Source organism: Oncorhynchus clarkii, chromosome 1 (genome assembly GCF_045791955.1).
Source record: "Oncorhynchus clarkii lewisi isolate Uvic-CL-2024 chromosome 1, UVic_Ocla_1.0, whole genome shotgun sequence".
NCBI lineage: Eukaryota > Metazoa > Chordata > Actinopteri > Salmoniformes > Salmonidae > Oncorhynchus > Oncorhynchus clarkii.
Window position 1 is genome coordinate 43,466,123 of NC_092147.1, and position 17,382 is coordinate 43,483,504.

Genomic DNA, 17,382 nt, shown 5'->3' on the forward strand with positions numbered 1-17,382 from the left:
TCTTTCTCCATGTCTCACTCCCACCCCATGTCTCAGCATCACATCTGTCTCACTCTCACCCTATATCTCACCCTGTACTCTAATGTACAAGTACAAGAAACAGCCTCTTGCCATTTGAAACAAAGTAGTTGAAGGGTACAGGGAGCATGTCTACAAGTAGATAGCAGGTATATTACCTGACCAAAGGTGTGTGGAAACCTGCTCGTCAAACATCTCATTCCAAAATAATGTCCATTAATATGGAGTTGGTCCCCCCTTTGCTGCTAGGACAGCCTCCACTCTTCTGGGAAGGCTTTCCACTAGATGTTGGAACAGTGCTGCAGGGACTTGCTTCCGTTCAACCACAAGAGCATTAGTGAGGTCGGGCACTGATGTTAGGCGATTAGGCCTGGCTCGCAGTCGGCGTTCCAGTTCATCCCAAAGGTGTTCGATGGGGTTGAGGTCAGGGCTCTGTGCCAAACTGTCAAGTTCTTCCACACCGATCTTGACAAATAATTTCTGTATGGACCTTGCTTTGTGCACGGGGGCATTGTCATGCTGAAACAGGAAAAGGACTTTCCCCAAACTGTTGCCACAAAGTTGGAAGCACAGAATTGTCAAGAATGTCATTGTATGCTGTATGGTTAGGATTTCCCTTCACTGGAACTAAGGGGTCAAGCCCAAACCATGAAAAACAGCCCAAGGCCATTATTCCTCCTCCACAAAACCTTACAGTTGGCACTATGCATTGGGGCAGGTAGTGTTCTCCTGGCATCCGCCAAACCCAGATTCATCCGTCGGACTGCCAGATAGTGAAGTGTGATTCTTCATTGGTGAGAACACGTTTCCACTGCTCCAGAGTCCAATGGCAGCGAGCTTTACACCACTCCAGCCGATGCTTGGCATTGCACATGGGGATCTTAGGCTTGTGTGTGTGGCTGCTCGGCCATGGAAATCCATTTCATGAAGCTCCCAACGAACTGTTCTTGTGCTGACGTTGTTTTTAGAGGCAGTTTGGAATTCGCTAGTGAGTGTTGCAACCGAGGACAGACGATTTTTACTAGCTACGAGCTTCAGCACTAGGCAGTCCCATTCTGTGAGCTTGTGTGGCCTACCACTTGGTTCCTAGACGTTTCCACTTCACAATAGCAGCACTTACTGTTGACCAGGGAAGCTGAAGCAGGGCAGGAATTTTATGAACTGACTTGTTGGAAAGGTGGCATCCTATGACGGTGCCACGTTGAAAGTCACTGAGCTCTTCAGTAGTAAGGCCATTCTACTGCCAACGTTTTCCTATGGAGATTGCATGGCTGCGTGCTCGATTTTATACACCTGTCAGCATTGGGTGTGGCTGAAATAGCCGGATCCACTCATTTGAAGGGGTGTTCATATACTTTTGTGTATATATGTTGTATATCATGTCCAAGCGTGTTGCAGTGTATCGTCTGATAGATGGTCTATTTGTTTACATTGCCAACTGTGGAGCGGCAAAGTGGTAATCTAATTTAGAAAATCAAACTTCAAAGCACTCCATGGCATCCGGAGCGGAATGGCATTTACCTGTATGCGCTACACCGAAAACAATAAGTTCTCTGTGTCCTTTCTGCCACCATCGTATGTTCTCTGTGTCCTGTGAGCAAGCATCGTATGCAGGATAATACCATCCATCTGCCACAGCCACACAGAGTAGGAAACACAGAGTTTAATCTATAGAGGGCTGTGGGAGGCAACCAGCTGGGGTATAATTAGTCAGTTGTAATCGTTAGAACGGGACATCGATTAGTCATCCAGAATGGCTACCACAATGGAATATCGACTGGCTGCCCTATCTAAATGTATAGATACCGTGCTAGGGTAATGTAGGAAAGATGGCTGGATGGGCCCAATCCAGGCTATTTCCATTCCAATGTTAACTACAGTGGACTCACTCATACAGAACTATTCATTAACACCAAAACCACACAACAGGCCCATGTTTTACAAAATGCTCTCTGGTCATAAACCCTTAACCTTTTGACCTTTTGGTTTGGAGCGAGTGTCCAGCCAGCAGGCCCTGTCATTGTGTTGCGCCCTCTGCTGCCTCCCACAATCCCGCGGAGCAGGGACAATTGGGCATTAGAAGCACAAAGAGAATCCCACTCCATAGCAGAATCAGAGCGAGGGAGAAAGGTCCTTCACAATCAATTGGTTCCATCAGCAGTAATTACACAAGAGAAAAACCTCTGGACACTGACAATGGAGAGATGGACAGTGGTCAGCCACAGTGGTCAGCCATGTTAAAAAGAGAGAGAGGAGAGGGGGGGGGTACAAAGCAAAGGCATCTCCCTATGGGTATTTCTTATCTCCTTTTTAGATTTGTTCATCCCTCAAGTCAGATACTTGTTAAGTCTGATGAGAAATGTTAAAGGGATAAATGCAGAGTACTGGTGCTGAGAGAATTTGTTTACAGCTTGAAGAGTGAGTGGTATCTGTCTCTACCGTGCCTGTCTCAGAAGATTCCACACCTCAGACTGTCAACAACCCATAATGAGATTCTACACTCTTAGACACAGGTGCCCTCTAGAACATAAAGGGTTCTTCGACTGTCTCCATAGGAGAACCCTTTGAATAACCCCTTTTGGTTCCAGGTAGAACCCTTTGTGTATATTTGGCTTTTACTACCATGTCCCTCAGCCCCTCTCCTCCTCTACCTCTGTTGCAGTCTCTCTGTTTCTCTCTACTCATTCGATCACAAACCCTGTCTCTTCCTCTCTTGCTCTCTCTCCCTCTTCCCTCCAATAAACCCCTAACTGTGCTGTCGATTTCCAGCCGTTAATCACTCCTGGCAACACGCTGCTGCCAGCTGGGTGCCTCCAACTAGGACTTTGTGTGTGTGACCCCCCCCCCCCCCCCCCCCATCACGCACTTTCCCTCCAATAACAGTCATCCTCCACACACACACACACACACTCTGCTGGGTTATGAGGGAACAGAGACAGCTGCTCCTCACTATGGCTGAGGTAAACGTCTCCTGTACTGGGGTTCTCCTCTTTCTATTGGTTAAAGCAGAGGAGTGACGGCAGGGGAGAGGGGGGGCGGACGGGGTGTGAGTGACTATCAGGGTGTCTGTTTACAAAATAACCTCATCTCTGGACTGCTGATGCCATAAAGGTGATACTCGCTTATATCCCTCTATCCGCTGTCCTCTCTGTTTCGCTCCTCTCATATTTCTTTTTTTTTTCTCTCTCTCGCTCTCCCTCTCTCTCTCTCGACTGTGGAACTAACATTGTTGGCCTCTGGGTTATACTTGAAAGACACAACATGGAGGTGAGATACTCTATTTGGATTCATTAGTCATTTCTACGTGGTCTTTACACAGTATGTGAATAATGTTGTTACACAGGATTATACCTGGGGGCATTTTGAGGGAGGTGTCACTGAAAGCTTTGTTTTGTTCCAAGAATATGACGGTCTCAATTTTAGTTACAGTTTTAGTGCCATTCTCCTTGGATGCGTTGTTGTAAATATATTTTTCTCTGCCTACATGGATAAATACATGTTATATTACATTGGCTATTACGTATTAGTATGGTTTAGAGCTCTTTGAATACTATAAAGCGCGGTGTAATGTAGTTGCATTGTTGTAGGATACCGATGATCGAATTCTGTTTTTTTAATATAGATTTTTTATTTTGCAGTCACTGGTTGTACAGTTTTTAGTAATATGTACAGAATGTTTTAAAAACATACCTGTTAATCCTCGTTGATTGAAGAGGTGAATTATTCCTTCCTGCTGCATAAGGAGGGTTGGCAAACCAGGTCCGTGGTCTGAAGCGCAATTTTTCCTGTGTGGTTGGGTTATGCCAAGCTGTCCAAATCTCAGGGGGAGATGAATGTTCCCCAGGTTTATTTCTGGTTTATGCAGGATTCTGCACTATTAATTGAAGTGTGTGTATTTCAGAATTGCCAATGTGATTTCCTGAATATGGTGATAGATCATTTAATTTGTGTAATAATGCCATTCATTTGTGATTGGTTGTAATGGTATGGTCCATGTGGAAGTATCCCAGCTACTATACTTAAGCTGTGTCGGTCCTGTCTTGGCAGAGAGGGGACAGGTTGCGGACAAGTATCATTGAGGCCTGGTGTTTATTGAGCTCAACCTTTTATTTTCAGTCAACCCCTTGTTTATGTTTCCTGTTCTGTCCATCGTCATGTTTATTTTGTTTGTATATAGGTGTACAATAGTTTTGGTGTCTCTTCTCCACAAATAAAAGGCCACTCCTGGGCACTGCACTGGGTCCATTTTGTCTGCCTCCTCACTGAAACCTCCACTGCTAGGTGCGGTCTCCATTTTGTTTTTATTTTTTTTTACGTAACCTTTGTTTAACTAGGAAGGCCAGTTAAGAACAAATTCTTACTTACAATAACTGCCTACCGGGGAACTGCCTTGTTCAGGGGCAGAATGACAGATTTTTACCTTGTCAGTTCTGGGATTCGACCACTAGGCTACCTGCCGCCCCACTAGGCTACCTGCCGTCCATTACTCTGAAACAGGAACACACTCACACCCTTTAAACCCCCTATGCTCTGTTGAGACCACTCTTTCAAGTCACTAAGATCTCTTCTAACCATGGTAGCCTAAATAATGTGCAACTGGGCATTTTTATACATAACCCTAAGCATGATGGGATGTTTTTAATGGCTTAATCAATTCCGGAACCACACCTGTGTGGAAGCACCTGCTTTCAACATACTTTGTATCCCTCATTTGCTCAAGTGTTTCCTTTTATTGTGGCAGTTACCTGTATTTTTATGTTTTGCATTCTATTACCTCAAATTTATTTTGAGGTGGGATTATGAACAAATACCGCTATGTGCCTCCATGGGTGCTGCATGCACAGCAGATACCATGTGCTCCATAGAGGATGAGTGTGCAATTGCTGAACATTGCTTGCTCCATACTTCTTGCTCCATAGATACCGGGCTCTCCATGGATACTGTAATTCGGAGCCTGCGTCACGGGTCATGGTTATTGTGTGCCCAACACATCTGTACGTTCAGTACCATTTCATGAAAGTCCTCCAAACGGGTGCTAATGTACATTGGAGGGGGGTGGGGATATGGGGTTACCATGATGCACAAACAAATGACATTCCCATGGCGACGGCTGCTTGGTGTCAAGTTTAGTGTCATTGAGAGACACTCGGAGTATGGCTACACTGAGATAAAGGGAGAGAGACCGAGGGGAGGAAAGAGTGAGTGGGGGGGTGATCGACTTGAGTTTGGTTTGGTGTGTGCTCATAGATTTCTTTGAGGGATTTTGAAACTGTGGCTGTAGTTAGTAGAGAGAAACACCAGATTTTCCTGTCTCTCTCACACACACACACACACACACACACACACACACACACACACACACACACACACACACACACACACCCTACCGTATTTCCTCCTTCCTGTGCTTTGTCATGTGGCCTTCGCCTCAGAGAACTCATGTTTTGGGGGGCCCGAGGTCAAGCCTTGTCTGAGTTTGTAAGCATCACTGTGCCCAGCAGAGCAAAGAGCGGGAACAGTCTGCTTTCTCTCAACTCAAACCCACATTCACACGATAGCTAGCTACTGAAATATATGAAAACATACAGTACATACACTAAGATGTATTGTATACTTTAATATAGCTCAGTGGTTCCCAAATGTTTTTGCTTTGACCCACCCAAGGGCTTTTGAATTGTCTTGTTTACCCACCAGAGAAACCATGTCTATAGCCATAACATAGCTGGTATGTTTTCCCTTTAAATAATCAAATGTTGACTGATTCTGTCCATCTGCAGGTAATGCAGGTTGTGCGTGAACAGATCACCAGGACTCTGTCCAGTAAGCCCACGTCTCTGGAGCTGTTTAAGAACAAGGTGAATGCCCTGAACTACAGTGAGATCCTCAAACTACGCCAGACGGAGCGGCTGCACCAAGAAGAGACCCTCGCCCCGCCTGTATTGTAAGTCCTTAAATTGTTCAGCAGAATCTTTTTCTTGCTCTCTCTATGACACACACACACACACACACACACACACACACACACACACACACACACACACACACACACACACAACCCTCGTAAGCCTGTACTTCCTCCAATGACCCCTAGAGGGCAGGGATCAGCCCTTTTTTAGTGTATGTGTATGTTTACTTACACCTGTATTCGTACCATTTGTCTCTGGTCCAGAGTATTTTTCACCCCTATGGAATCAGAATCAGTGCTGTTGTTATCCTTTGCGTCTGCCCTGTTTGTCACCAAACAGCTTGGAAATGTCATGTGACCCTCCCAGTCACAGTTCCACAACCCATTCTACACATTCCCAGTCAACCAAGTAGCACTGATCCTACCTACTTGTCCTCGTGCTACTTGTCCTCGTCCTATCTGATCTATATCTATTCAAGTGTCTGACCTTCTAATACGGCAAATAAAGCTCATCGAAATGAATCATGTTGAGTGCGTCATGGTACGTCATGGTGACTCTCTCTACCCCCCCCCCCCCCCCCGTAGAGAGCTGAAGGAGCGTCTGAGGCCAGAGCTGTTGGAGCTGATTCGCCAGCAGAGACTGAACCGCCTGTGTCAGGGAACCCTCTTCCGCAAGATCAGCAGCCGACGCAGACAGGGTGAGACCACTCGCACCTCTGTGAGAGGGGTGGACAGGTTAAGCGCATACGCGTTAGAACTCGAGAGGTATAAGTATAGGGGGAAGCTGGACAGCACGACACGGGGAAACATAGGGAGACTAATGAAGGACGGTAGACGAAGAGATAGCTGGCCTTTCTTACACCATGCTGCCGATTTTAAAATAAATGATTGGTCATTTCAGATAAGTTGTGGCACTGTCGCCTATCGCCCAATCACAAAGTCCTGCACTTTGGCGACGTGGAGGAGGAAACAGAAACACCCACCATCGAGAGTCTCCAGGAGAAGAGTGAGTTATTACTCACAGCAATATACTCTTCCACTGTAGCCTTGACACTGCCTTGACCATAGAGATTCTATTAAATGAGTGTTGTCGCCCCTAATTCTATGGCCTCGACACTGAAATGACATCACGCTCTGTCATTGGCTCTGTGTACGAAGCTGAGGGGTGCCGGTAAACCTGCTCTTCCTTTTTTTCTCTGGCAGTTCCTGTGGCAGATATCAAAGCGCTGCTGACGGGGAAAGACTGCCCTCACATGAAGGAGCACAAGGGCAAACAGACCAAGGTTAGTGCACCATCATCACCAGCACCACTTTCCCTACCGACAACAGCCCCTGAACACTCCCTCAGCCCTACCCCGCCCCGACTTCCTCTTTCACACTACAGTGCCTTGCGAAAGTATTCGGCCCCCTTGAACTTTGCGACCTTTTGCCACATTTCAGGCTTCAAACATAAAGATATAAAACTGTATTTGTTTGTGAAGAATCAACAACAAGTGGGACACAATCATGAAGTGGAACGACATTTATTGGATATTTCAAACTTTTTTAACAAATCAAAAACTGAAAAATTGGGCGTGCAAAATTATTCAGCCCCTTTACTTTCAGTGCAGCAAACTCTCTCCAGAAGTTCAGTGAGGATCTCTGAATGATCCAATGTTGACCTAAATGACTAATGATGATAAATACAATCCACCTGTGTGTAATCAAGTCTCCGTATAAATGCACCTGCACTGTGATAGTCTCAGAGGTCCGTTAAAAGCGCAGAGAGCATCATGAAGAACAAGGAACACACCAGGCAGGTCCGAGATACTGTTGTGAAGAAGTTTAAAGCCGGATTTGGATACAAAAAGATTTCCCAAGCTTTAAACATCCCAAGGAGCACTGTGCAAGCGATAATATTGAAATGGAAGGAGTATCAGACCACTGCAAATCTACCAAGACCTGGCCGTCCCTCTAAACTTTCAGCTCATACAAAGAGAAGACTGATCAGAGATGCAGCCAAGAGGCCCATGATCACTCTGGATGAACTGCAGAGATCTACAGCTGAGCTGGGAGACTCTGTCCATAGGACAACAATCAGTCGTATATTGCACAAATCTGGCCTTTATGGAAGAGTGGCAAGAAGAAAGCCATTTCTTAAAGATATCCTTAAAAAGTGTTGTTTAAAGTTTGCCACAAGCCACCTGGGAGACACACCAAACATGTGGAAGAAGGTGCTCTGGTCAGATGAAACCAAAATTGAACTTTTTGGCAACAATGCAAAACGTTATGTTTGGCGTAAAAGCAACACAGCTGAACACACCATCCCCACTGTCAAACATGGTGGTGGCAGCATCATGGTTTGGGCCTGCTTTTCTTCAGCAAATGAATATTAGTTCAGGGACAGGGAAGATGGTTAAAATTGATGGGAAGATGGATGGAGCCAAATACAGGACCATTCTGGAAGAAAACCTGATGGAGTCTGCAAAAGACCTGAGACTGGGACGGAGATTTGTCTTCCAACAAGACAATGATCCAAAACATAAAGCAAAATCTACAATGGAATGGTTCAAAAATAAACATATCCAGGTGTTAGAATAGGCCAAGTAAAAGTCCAGACCTGAATCCAATCGAGAATCTGTGGAAAGAACTGAACTGCTGTTCACAAATGCTCTCCATCCAACCTCACTGAGCTCGAGCTGTTTTGCAAGGAGGAATGGGAAAAAAATTCAGTCTCGATGTGCAAAACTGACAGAGACATACCCCAAGCGACTTACAGCTGTAATCGCAGCAAAAGGTGGCGCTACAAAGTATTAACTTAAGGGGGCTGAATAATTTTGCACGCCCAATTTTTCAGTTTTTGATTTGTTAAAAAAGTTTGAAATATCCAATAAATGTCGTTCCACTTCATGATTGTGTCCCACTTGTTGTTGATTCTTCACAAAAAATACATTTTTATATCTTTATGTTTGAAGCCTGAAATGTGGCAAAAGGTCGCAAAGTTCAAGGGGGCCGAATACTTTCGCAAGGCACTGTTTGTACCTGGCCCTCCATAAACGGCATTGTGCTGTGTCCTTCTGCAGGAAGTGTTGGCACTGGCGTTCAGCGTCACGTATGACGTGGAGGAGTACAGCCTCAACTTTATCGCCTCATCCAGAACCGACGTGAGTAGTGATGACATGTCACAGGAGTATCTGTACTCATTCACATAGATAATTCTCTCTCTCTTTTCCCAGAGTTAAATCCTACACCTTTCTCTCTCGCTCTCACTGTGTTTCTCTCTTGGTCTTTATCGCTCTCTCGTCCCTCTTAATTTAAATTAAACTTGGTGTGGAAAGTTAAAACGCATACATTACCAAAGTAAACATTATGATCGAATAACAAAGGTGATCTCTGTGTCGCTCTCAGTTCTGCCTGTGGACGGACGGACTGAGCGTGCTCCTGGGACGGGACATGAGCAGCGAGTGCATGAGGAGCGAGCTGGAGACCCTGCTCTCTATGGAGATCAAGCTCCGCCTCCTGGATCTGGAGAACGTGCCCATCCCAGACAGTGCCCCGCCGGTGCCCAAACCCCCCAGCAACTTCAACTTCTGCTACGACTTCAGCCAGGCTGAGCAATAGGCCATGGCAGGGCAGAGGAGTAGACCTGGGGCCTGTTCAGGGGGATGTAACGTTACAGAATGCTCAGCTAGAAATGTATGAATTAGAACAGACATGGTCTTGTCGTCTGTAAAATAGGCAATTGTGTCAGCTCTATTCATTATATTTCTATTTGCAATGTTCGGAATGTTTCATGTCATTAAATGCACCCTAGTAACGACCAAGCCTGTAGACATCTACACAGCAGGAGTGGACATGGAGGACTGGATCGACAAATCTAATGCGTAGGCAAAGGTTTCATCTTGTATGAGCGGAATCGAGGCTGAAGACAATTCCTTGGGTTCTATAGGAGTGGTCATCTATTTGGGTGTGGCCAAGTGTATTGTAACTGTACAGTGAGAGTGTTTTCTGTTGTTGGATCCATCCAGATGGCTTATGACCAGGCTGCAGCGGGAAGGCTTTAGCTTTACTTCAGTCCCCCGCTCCATGGCTCCAGTCCTCCACGCTCCTCTGTGCATTGTCTTTAGGCGGAGAGTTTCATTTTTGTCATATCCATGTTTGTTTTTCTACTTTTCTCGGGTGTGATTTTCTTTAAACTGAAAGCTTTGTGAGGCAGGATGCATGGACATCCCTTCTGAAGGTACTCAACCCAAGGACTGAGACAGAACAGAGCCAAATACATATGTGGGTATATACTGTATATGGCTCGGAGAGAGAATCCCTTGGATTTCTGACATTGTACTTACCGACCTACTCAAACAGAATCCCTACTCCCTGTTCTAAAATGGTACTTTAATGAGTTGAAGAAACAGGAAAACATACTCTGGCTCCAAGCCTATTCAAATCCCTATTTATAATATATGAAATCCTCTTTTTAAGTGTGTGCAGATAGTATTTGAATGAGTTCCATTGGCTCACGAGGAGCACTTTAAATAGAATACCTTAGAGAGCTTCCCATGGACTGGTTTTGATGATGGCTTGATCTTTTGTACTTTTTATGTAAGGTCGTTTAAGTTTGATGGCTGTTGTTCAAACGGTTCTCTTAGGCAACGGGGTTTTATTGCGCAAAAAACTTGATCAACGGTACAGCCAACTGACATATTGCTTTTATGGTACATTTAACAGATGATGTAGCTAAGGTACAGATAACTGTTTGTCACACAGTATGTATCGCTGCTATTAATTGTTGTCCTGGTAAAGTTTTTTTGCTCCAGAGTTTCTTGTCAAAGGCAATTATTATAGGTACATTATGAATTTCAGGCCATAACAAATGAATATTAGTTCAATATTGATATTGTAGGGTACTTTATTTCCATTACTGAATGATCCTGACCTCATCAAATTGAACTAATATACTGTACAACAGTAAACAAGTCCTGTCAGTATGATGACCCTTCAACTTTTCATATTCCAAATCTCATCGGCCAATGAATAATAGGTTTTTGTAGCTGGCTAACAATCATAAATTTAGCTGGAGTTTGAGGTGATTTTGCTATTCATTGCATGTCGGTTCATGTTAAAACACCCAATCTCCATGGTAACCCCTAACATGCTTTACTAAGATCAGGGTTGACATGAATAAATGTGATTTATACAAATTGTCCTTGTCTAGCTTGGTTTATGGCCTGGCGGAATCCTAGAAGAAACAAGCCTATTGTACTCATGATTCTAAGCAAGAGATACGCATACATTTATTGAAACTAGATCTTAAATTTGATACATTACATTTTCAAAGAAACAAACAGTTTTGCTTCCTTCAGTGGCAGTGTTAAATTAAGTTGAATACAAAATTACATATTAAGCCAGCTAAACAAAAAAAATGTGATGAATAGATATCAATATTTCTCTACAGTGTGGCCATTTAAGAATGAACATGCGAGATCTGGTTCTGAGATCAACTACAAGGTGCTTTTTAAATTCGAGCACATCTTCTAGGCCAGTTAAAGGTTTGTGCAGCATCTACTGATTTGGTCCCTCAGCTCCATAAACCAGACACATTCTAATCAAACAAACCTCGAGATTAACAGTGACCTTATATCGCACAGTTTACACCAGCGATGGGGGTGGGGGGGCCACAAAAAGAATGAGGGTCCACAGTGGCTCATGGGTCTGCGTACCCACATCCATAGACAAACCAATTACATTTTTTAAAATGCTGACGCACAACCACATTTTGAAATTGCACCTTGTGTATTCTATTATTCTAACTCCACAGCAGTGGAAGCTGCTGAGGGAAAGACGGCTCATAATAATGGCTGGAATGGCATCAAACGCCTGGAAACCATGTGCTTGATACCATTCTATTAGCCCGAGCCCGTCCTCCCCAATTAAGGTACCACTAACCAACCTCCTGTGTTCAACAGTACACCTGACAGTTCTTATTTTTTGTGTGGGCCTGCATGCCGACAGTTGCCCACCCCTGGCATACACTGAAGAAGGGCTTTAAGGGCCGGTTTCTCAGACTCCGATTAATCTTGGTCCTAGACGAGACGGACTTTTAGTCCACACGGGATGGAAATTTGCAGATTCTCCAATGAGAATGATTTTTAATTCATCAAAGACTTAATTTGAGTCTAAGACACTGGCCATATGGGTCCTTACCGAGTAATACATACACCCCATATTAGGGTTTACAGGGGTTAAAACTAAGAGAATTACTGGATCTAATACAAATAAACTGTGGATAATAAGAGCAGGTACTGAATTGTGATTCAAACAGAACGTTTCTGGATCATTTTATGTTGTTGTGACTAAATGGAGTACAGCTCCGACCAGAAGTTACTTTTCGTAGCAAGTTAGGAGAACATTTTAGCGAATCTTAACATCATTCTCCTAACCGGGTACGAAAAAGTACCTTCTAGTCGTAGTTGTATTCCACCTAGTCAGAACCCTATCAGAGTGTGAGGGTCAGGTCAGCTCCGCCCACAAAGCGGCAGTGGACATTCTCTAGGAAGGGCAGCTGGGATTGGAGGAGGTCCACTGTTGTTATGGAGATGTCTTTACACATGGAGATGTCCAGCGTCCGCAATCTCTTACAGTGTTGGACGAGCATGGAGAGAGACCTGCGGGAGCATGAGTTCACTGCTGTCAAACACTGATAACACAGTCTGTCTCTCTGGGGTTGTGTGTGTGTGTGTGTGTGTGTGTGTGTGTATGTGTGTGTGTGTGTGTGTGTGTGTGTGTGTGTGTGTGTGTGTCTCTCACCTATCTGTGACTGCGTCGCAGCAGGACAGATAGAGGTGCTGCAGCCTGGCGAGGTAGGGGGCGGCGCGGGCGATACCCTGGTCACTGATCTGGGGGCAGTGGCTGAGTGCCAGGCTGGTGAGGCTGCGGCAGTGGTAGGCCACCGACGCCAGGCTGTCATCACTGATCTCAGGCAGCATCGAGAGAGAGAGGCGCTGGAGGTCTGGATAACGCAGCACCTGCTCACAACAATTGCCCGGTTAACTTATAGGGAAATTACTAAATTGTTAAACTTCATATTCATCATATCTAGCACCACTCCATCATCAACATGTGAAAATGGCACATTTCTATGTTTTGTAGGGGGAAAAAAGATGAGGAAGCTAAGTATTTCCAAAGACGACATCAAACAATTAGTAGGCAATGCCTACTCAAAATTGTTTATATGAAAAATAAACAAAATAAAATTCACACAACGCACACCGATGATGTTGCTACAAAACATAGAAGAGTGTCATTTCCACATATGTTGATGTTGGGTTGGTGCTGGAGATGATGAATATTACGTTGTTTTTTTTATATATATATTGTTATGTTCCTTTAATGGAGTGTTTCCGAACCGGACCAGGAAAAACTATGGTCCCTGGTAAATAACCTAAAACTCCTTTCCCTAACCATAGCCTGTATATTCTCATGGTAGACCAACCTGTGTGATGCTGCTGTCAGTGAGTTTGGAGCAGGCAGACAGGTCGAGCTCCTGGAGGCTCCTGAGGGCCAGCAGTGAGGACCCGTCCTGTTCCTTGAACACCCCCAGGTCCTCGTTCGTCACCAGCCGGGGCTTCTCCTGGAAGGGCATGCTGGGAGGCCGGAAGAAACCCATATTTCCAAAAGTACGGGTGAAGCTGGGCCCCTTGTCCTCCTACAAAGCCAGGGTGAGAGGTTGAAGGTCAGGGGCGCACGGTCGTAGTAAGCTACAGTGGTGGTAACATGAATATAAGCGAAGTCAAGACCAGCTAGTCTGCTTATATCCTATTCCCAAGACATCTAGACTTTTCCCCACCCAGCCCTCTCTCACCATTTCCTTGCTGGGCTCACACTCCTTGGTGAGCTCCACCATGCCCAGCAGCCCCCAGTCTGTGATCTCCTTGCACCAGCCCAGTCGCAGCACCACCAGCCCGGGCAGGTAGGTGGCGATAGCACGCACACTCAGGTCTGTGAGGTAGACGCAGGAGGTGAGGTCCAGCTCCCGCAAACTGGAGCCCAGCAGCCGAGCCAGAGAGAACACAGCCAGATCCTGGGAGAGAGATGGGAAACAAAGGAACATAAGGGATGATGTCCTGATAAACATTTCATTCTATAAAAGAGAAATCCTGAAAGAGTCAGGTAAAACAGCTCTGGTAAAGACATAGTAATGTGAGGGAGAGAGCAGCACACACACTGACCCTGATATAGGTGCAGCTCTTGAAGCTGAGTGTCTCCAACCGTGCCCTGGGCTCCAGGGCAGAGAGCCCTTTCACTATCTCAGCCCCACTGACATGCAGGCACTCAGACAGATCCAGGTTCCTCAGCTCCGGCAGCATCATCAGGTCGGCCAGCCCTTTATCCGTCATCCTCCAGTCCCGGGACAGAGAGAGGAACCGGAGGCCCTTCAGGCTCAGGGCCACAGCCAGTACAGCCCGGCTGGTGAGCTCTGTACAGGCGCTGAGGTCCAGGATCCGGAGGCCAGGCTGGTGCTTGCAGAGCACCTCCACAGAGTAGTCTGTCAGCTCCTTGCAGCCCCGCAGACGCAGCTCCTCTAGAGACAGGCCCCCTACCTGGGCCACGGAGCGCAGCGACTCTGGGGTGATGCTAGTTCTGCTCAGGTCCAGCCCCCGCACGGTGGAGGCCTGCTCCTGCAGCAGCCTGCGGAGGTTACGTAGGGAGAGCAGGGCAGAGGAGTCAGGCCCCACGGGGCAGCCACGGTACGGGTCAAACTCAAAGGCGATGTGGCAGCCGGCCAGGGAGAGACGGCGAAGTCTGAGAGTGCAGCCTGTGAGTCGGTTGAAGGTGAGATCTGATAGATAGCGCAGGTCAGAGAGATCCAGCTCCTCAAGACCTGCTAAAGCTACCCCCACCTAGGAAAAGGACAAACTATTTTTTTTTAACTGGCATGTGTAAAAATACAATTTAAAAAATAATTAGAAAAGGAATACTCATCATCATCATCATCATCATCTCCAGCCTACAGGGTCTGTCTGACCTGCTGGCGGTGCTCTTCTTTGGACAGGAAGGCTCCAGACATGAAGAGGCTGTCCAGGCCACGGAGGTCAAGCCTGCGCAGGGCGGTCAGGTGGGGCAGCAGGGCCAGGAGGGAAGACTCGGTCACGCTGCTTCCTGGCAGGGCCAGGCTCTCCAGCCGAGGGCCTAGATGGAGCCCTATCTCCTGAAGCACAGCCCGGGACATACTGGACCCATCCAGATGGCTTATGACCAGGCTGCAGCGGGAACGCCTACTCAGGCCCCGGATCAGATCCAGGGAGGAGATAGAGGCTGGGAACTTGAATGTGTCATTCCTCTGGAAAATGGAGTCAGAGTTAGGATTAGGTTGTTAGTGAGATAGATGATATTTGTGAGATTAAGGGGAAATTGTGGAATAGAGTAGTACCTGAAATTGGAGGTCTTGGCTCGCATCATACCAGCTCCAGCAGACCAGAGAGGCTTCCTTCCTGTCTGATGCTTTGAGGAAACTTAGGATGTAGGTGACGATCTAGACAGAAAGTTGATTGGACCACCAGGTCTTTTACAACAGTTCTATCATAGTGCCATGCATGAAATCAAATCAAATCAAATCAAAATCGATAAGGAAATGGATCAAATAAGGTGTGCCAAAAAAATTAAATAATCAGTGCATTATAACTTGCTAGCTAGTTAGTTAACATCTATTGTGCTGGTAGTAACATATCAAGTTGTTGACGCAACCGTGCTAGTCAGGACACCCAATGCATTGACAACCACAGTGACACCAACTGTTATTTTATTAAGCAGGCTACTAGCCTATTTGCTAGTCTTACCTCAAGAGGTAACTCAGGCGTTTCCATGGTTATTTCTCCCATCCCCAGTCACATCCTTGGATTACAAGATGGAGTATAGTCCATTATATTGATCATGTCAATATCTGTCAAGCATTTTCAATTCCGATGTTCGCTGATGAGCTAGCTACGACATCAAGTGCTGTCAGCTAACTAACGTGAACGGTAGCTCTCCAGCTAGCTAGCGTCCTCTCGGGCTAGTTTAGTTAATCATTACATTAGCTAGCTATCTTCAATCGTGCTAGTCATTCATTCATTCATTCACGTCCCAATCAGACCTGGTTCGCCAAGTTGAGCTCTTTTGATGCATTTCAATTCTCACTTCAACAGTTATTTAATTTAGAGCACGAAGATGTCATCACCCTCTTCACTTTGTCAGCGCCACAGATGGTCCCTCAGCTGACTGCAGATCAAAACAAACCCTCTCTGACGTAACACTAAAACCAGGAGCTTCTTCTTAGGGATCGGGGTAGGATTCTTCTTCTTTTATGGAAGATTGGCAATCGCACAATTGAATGTGCATTCTGCCAACTACTGTGCGGGATTGAAACAGGATTCCCCCAAAATGTAACGAAATACAAAAACTACAACACAATAAATGAACTAAACTAAATCAAAACAACTTTTCTGTAAAAAAACACAAAAAAACTGATCTGATCCCTACAGGCTCAAGGGGAACCTGGGAGGGCGGGTCTTCCGGTGCCAGTACCCCAAGCAAGTCTTCAGATGTAAAATCCTTAAATCCCAAAAACTTTTCTGCCGTAGCCACAATAATTTCTTTGAAACGTGTGTGTAACAGTTTAGAACTGTGGCAATGAATGCCACAAAATCCACCTTTTTAACACACAGGGTATATTTTGCCTGGCATCAAACATTTACCACAGGCTGCGGTGCGTCCACTACCATCACTTGTTTTCTCAATTATTTGAATCGCCTCCGCATAGGAGATTCGATTTATCTCGCTAACTTTTGCTACCTCAATCTTCTTCATCCCTCCTCCTTCTACACACCGTTCTTCAATATACTCTGTCCGTCTGCACACACTTGAAACATGGCGAAATCCTTTACAATTCTTACACTGCAATGGTATGGGAACGAAAGCTCCTACAGCGTATCCGGAAGAAAAAAAACAAGCTTCACACGCGTATGTATTTGCTCTTCATCAAAAAACAACAGGACTGAAATACTTTATTTTTCTCCATTCACCCAACGGGTCAGATGCCGGGTACCAATCACACCAGCAATTCTCTTCAGGGAGTCAACATGAACATTCGTTGTCACCCCTGAGATGACTCCTTTGACTGGTGCTCTACTCCGAAATTCAAAACAAAACTTCTGTTGTCCGGATTATTTTGAGGCTCACTGCAATCTTCCTCTGTTCTTCATAAACACAATTAATCAAAATAAGACCACTCCTGGTCACTGACATACTACACTTTTCCCAGCGCATACTTGACCATTTGACACCTCAAAAGAGTGAGGCCAGTCACGGCCTACCTACATTAAATTCTCTTAATTAGTCCTGTTCCTCTAAGAAAGTGAAATAGAGCCCAAGACACAAAGGGGCTTTCAGGAAGAGGTAGTTGTTAGCTAGCTTCTTTATTATTTTATTTTCTGCGCATCCCTGTG

At 45.5% G+C, this 17,382-nt stretch overlaps 2 protein-coding genes across 2 annotated transcripts in view; one reads left to right on the plus strand and one right to left on the minus strand.

Annotated features, from left to right (window-relative positions):
* Positions 1–11,100, plus strand: part of LOC139407584 (engulfment and cell motility protein 3-like) — a 36,389-nt gene extending 25,289 nt beyond the window's left edge. Inside the window, exons 16-21 of the mRNA XM_071151413.1 lie at positions 5,796–5,959; positions 6,509–6,621; positions 6,825–6,929; positions 7,127–7,206; positions 8,986–9,066; positions 9,311–11,100. Coding sequence (XP_071007514.1) covers positions 5,796–5,959; positions 6,509–6,621; positions 6,825–6,929; positions 7,127–7,206; positions 8,986–9,066; positions 9,311–9,523 — 756 coding nt within the window. The 3' untranslated portion in view covers positions 9,524–11,100. The remainder of the gene's footprint in view (positions 1–5,795; positions 5,960–6,508; positions 6,622–6,824; positions 6,930–7,126; positions 7,207–8,985; positions 9,067–9,310) is intronic.
* On the minus strand, positions 10,791–16,434 carry LOC139407595 (F-box and leucine rich repeat protein). Its single transcript, XM_071151423.1, has 8 exons — positions 15,736–16,434; positions 15,330–15,431; positions 14,925–15,239; positions 14,128–14,799; positions 13,761–13,979; positions 13,392–13,604; positions 12,707–12,924; positions 10,791–12,564 (listed from the first exon to the last, which is right to left on the minus strand). The coding sequence occupies exons 1-8, from the start codon at positions 15,775–15,777 to the stop codon at positions 12,396–12,398; spliced, it is 1,950 nt and encodes a 649-aa protein (XP_071007524.1). The 5' UTR covers positions 15,778–16,434; the 3' UTR covers positions 10,791–12,395.
* Between the last annotated feature and the right edge of the window lie 948 nt (positions 16,435–17,382).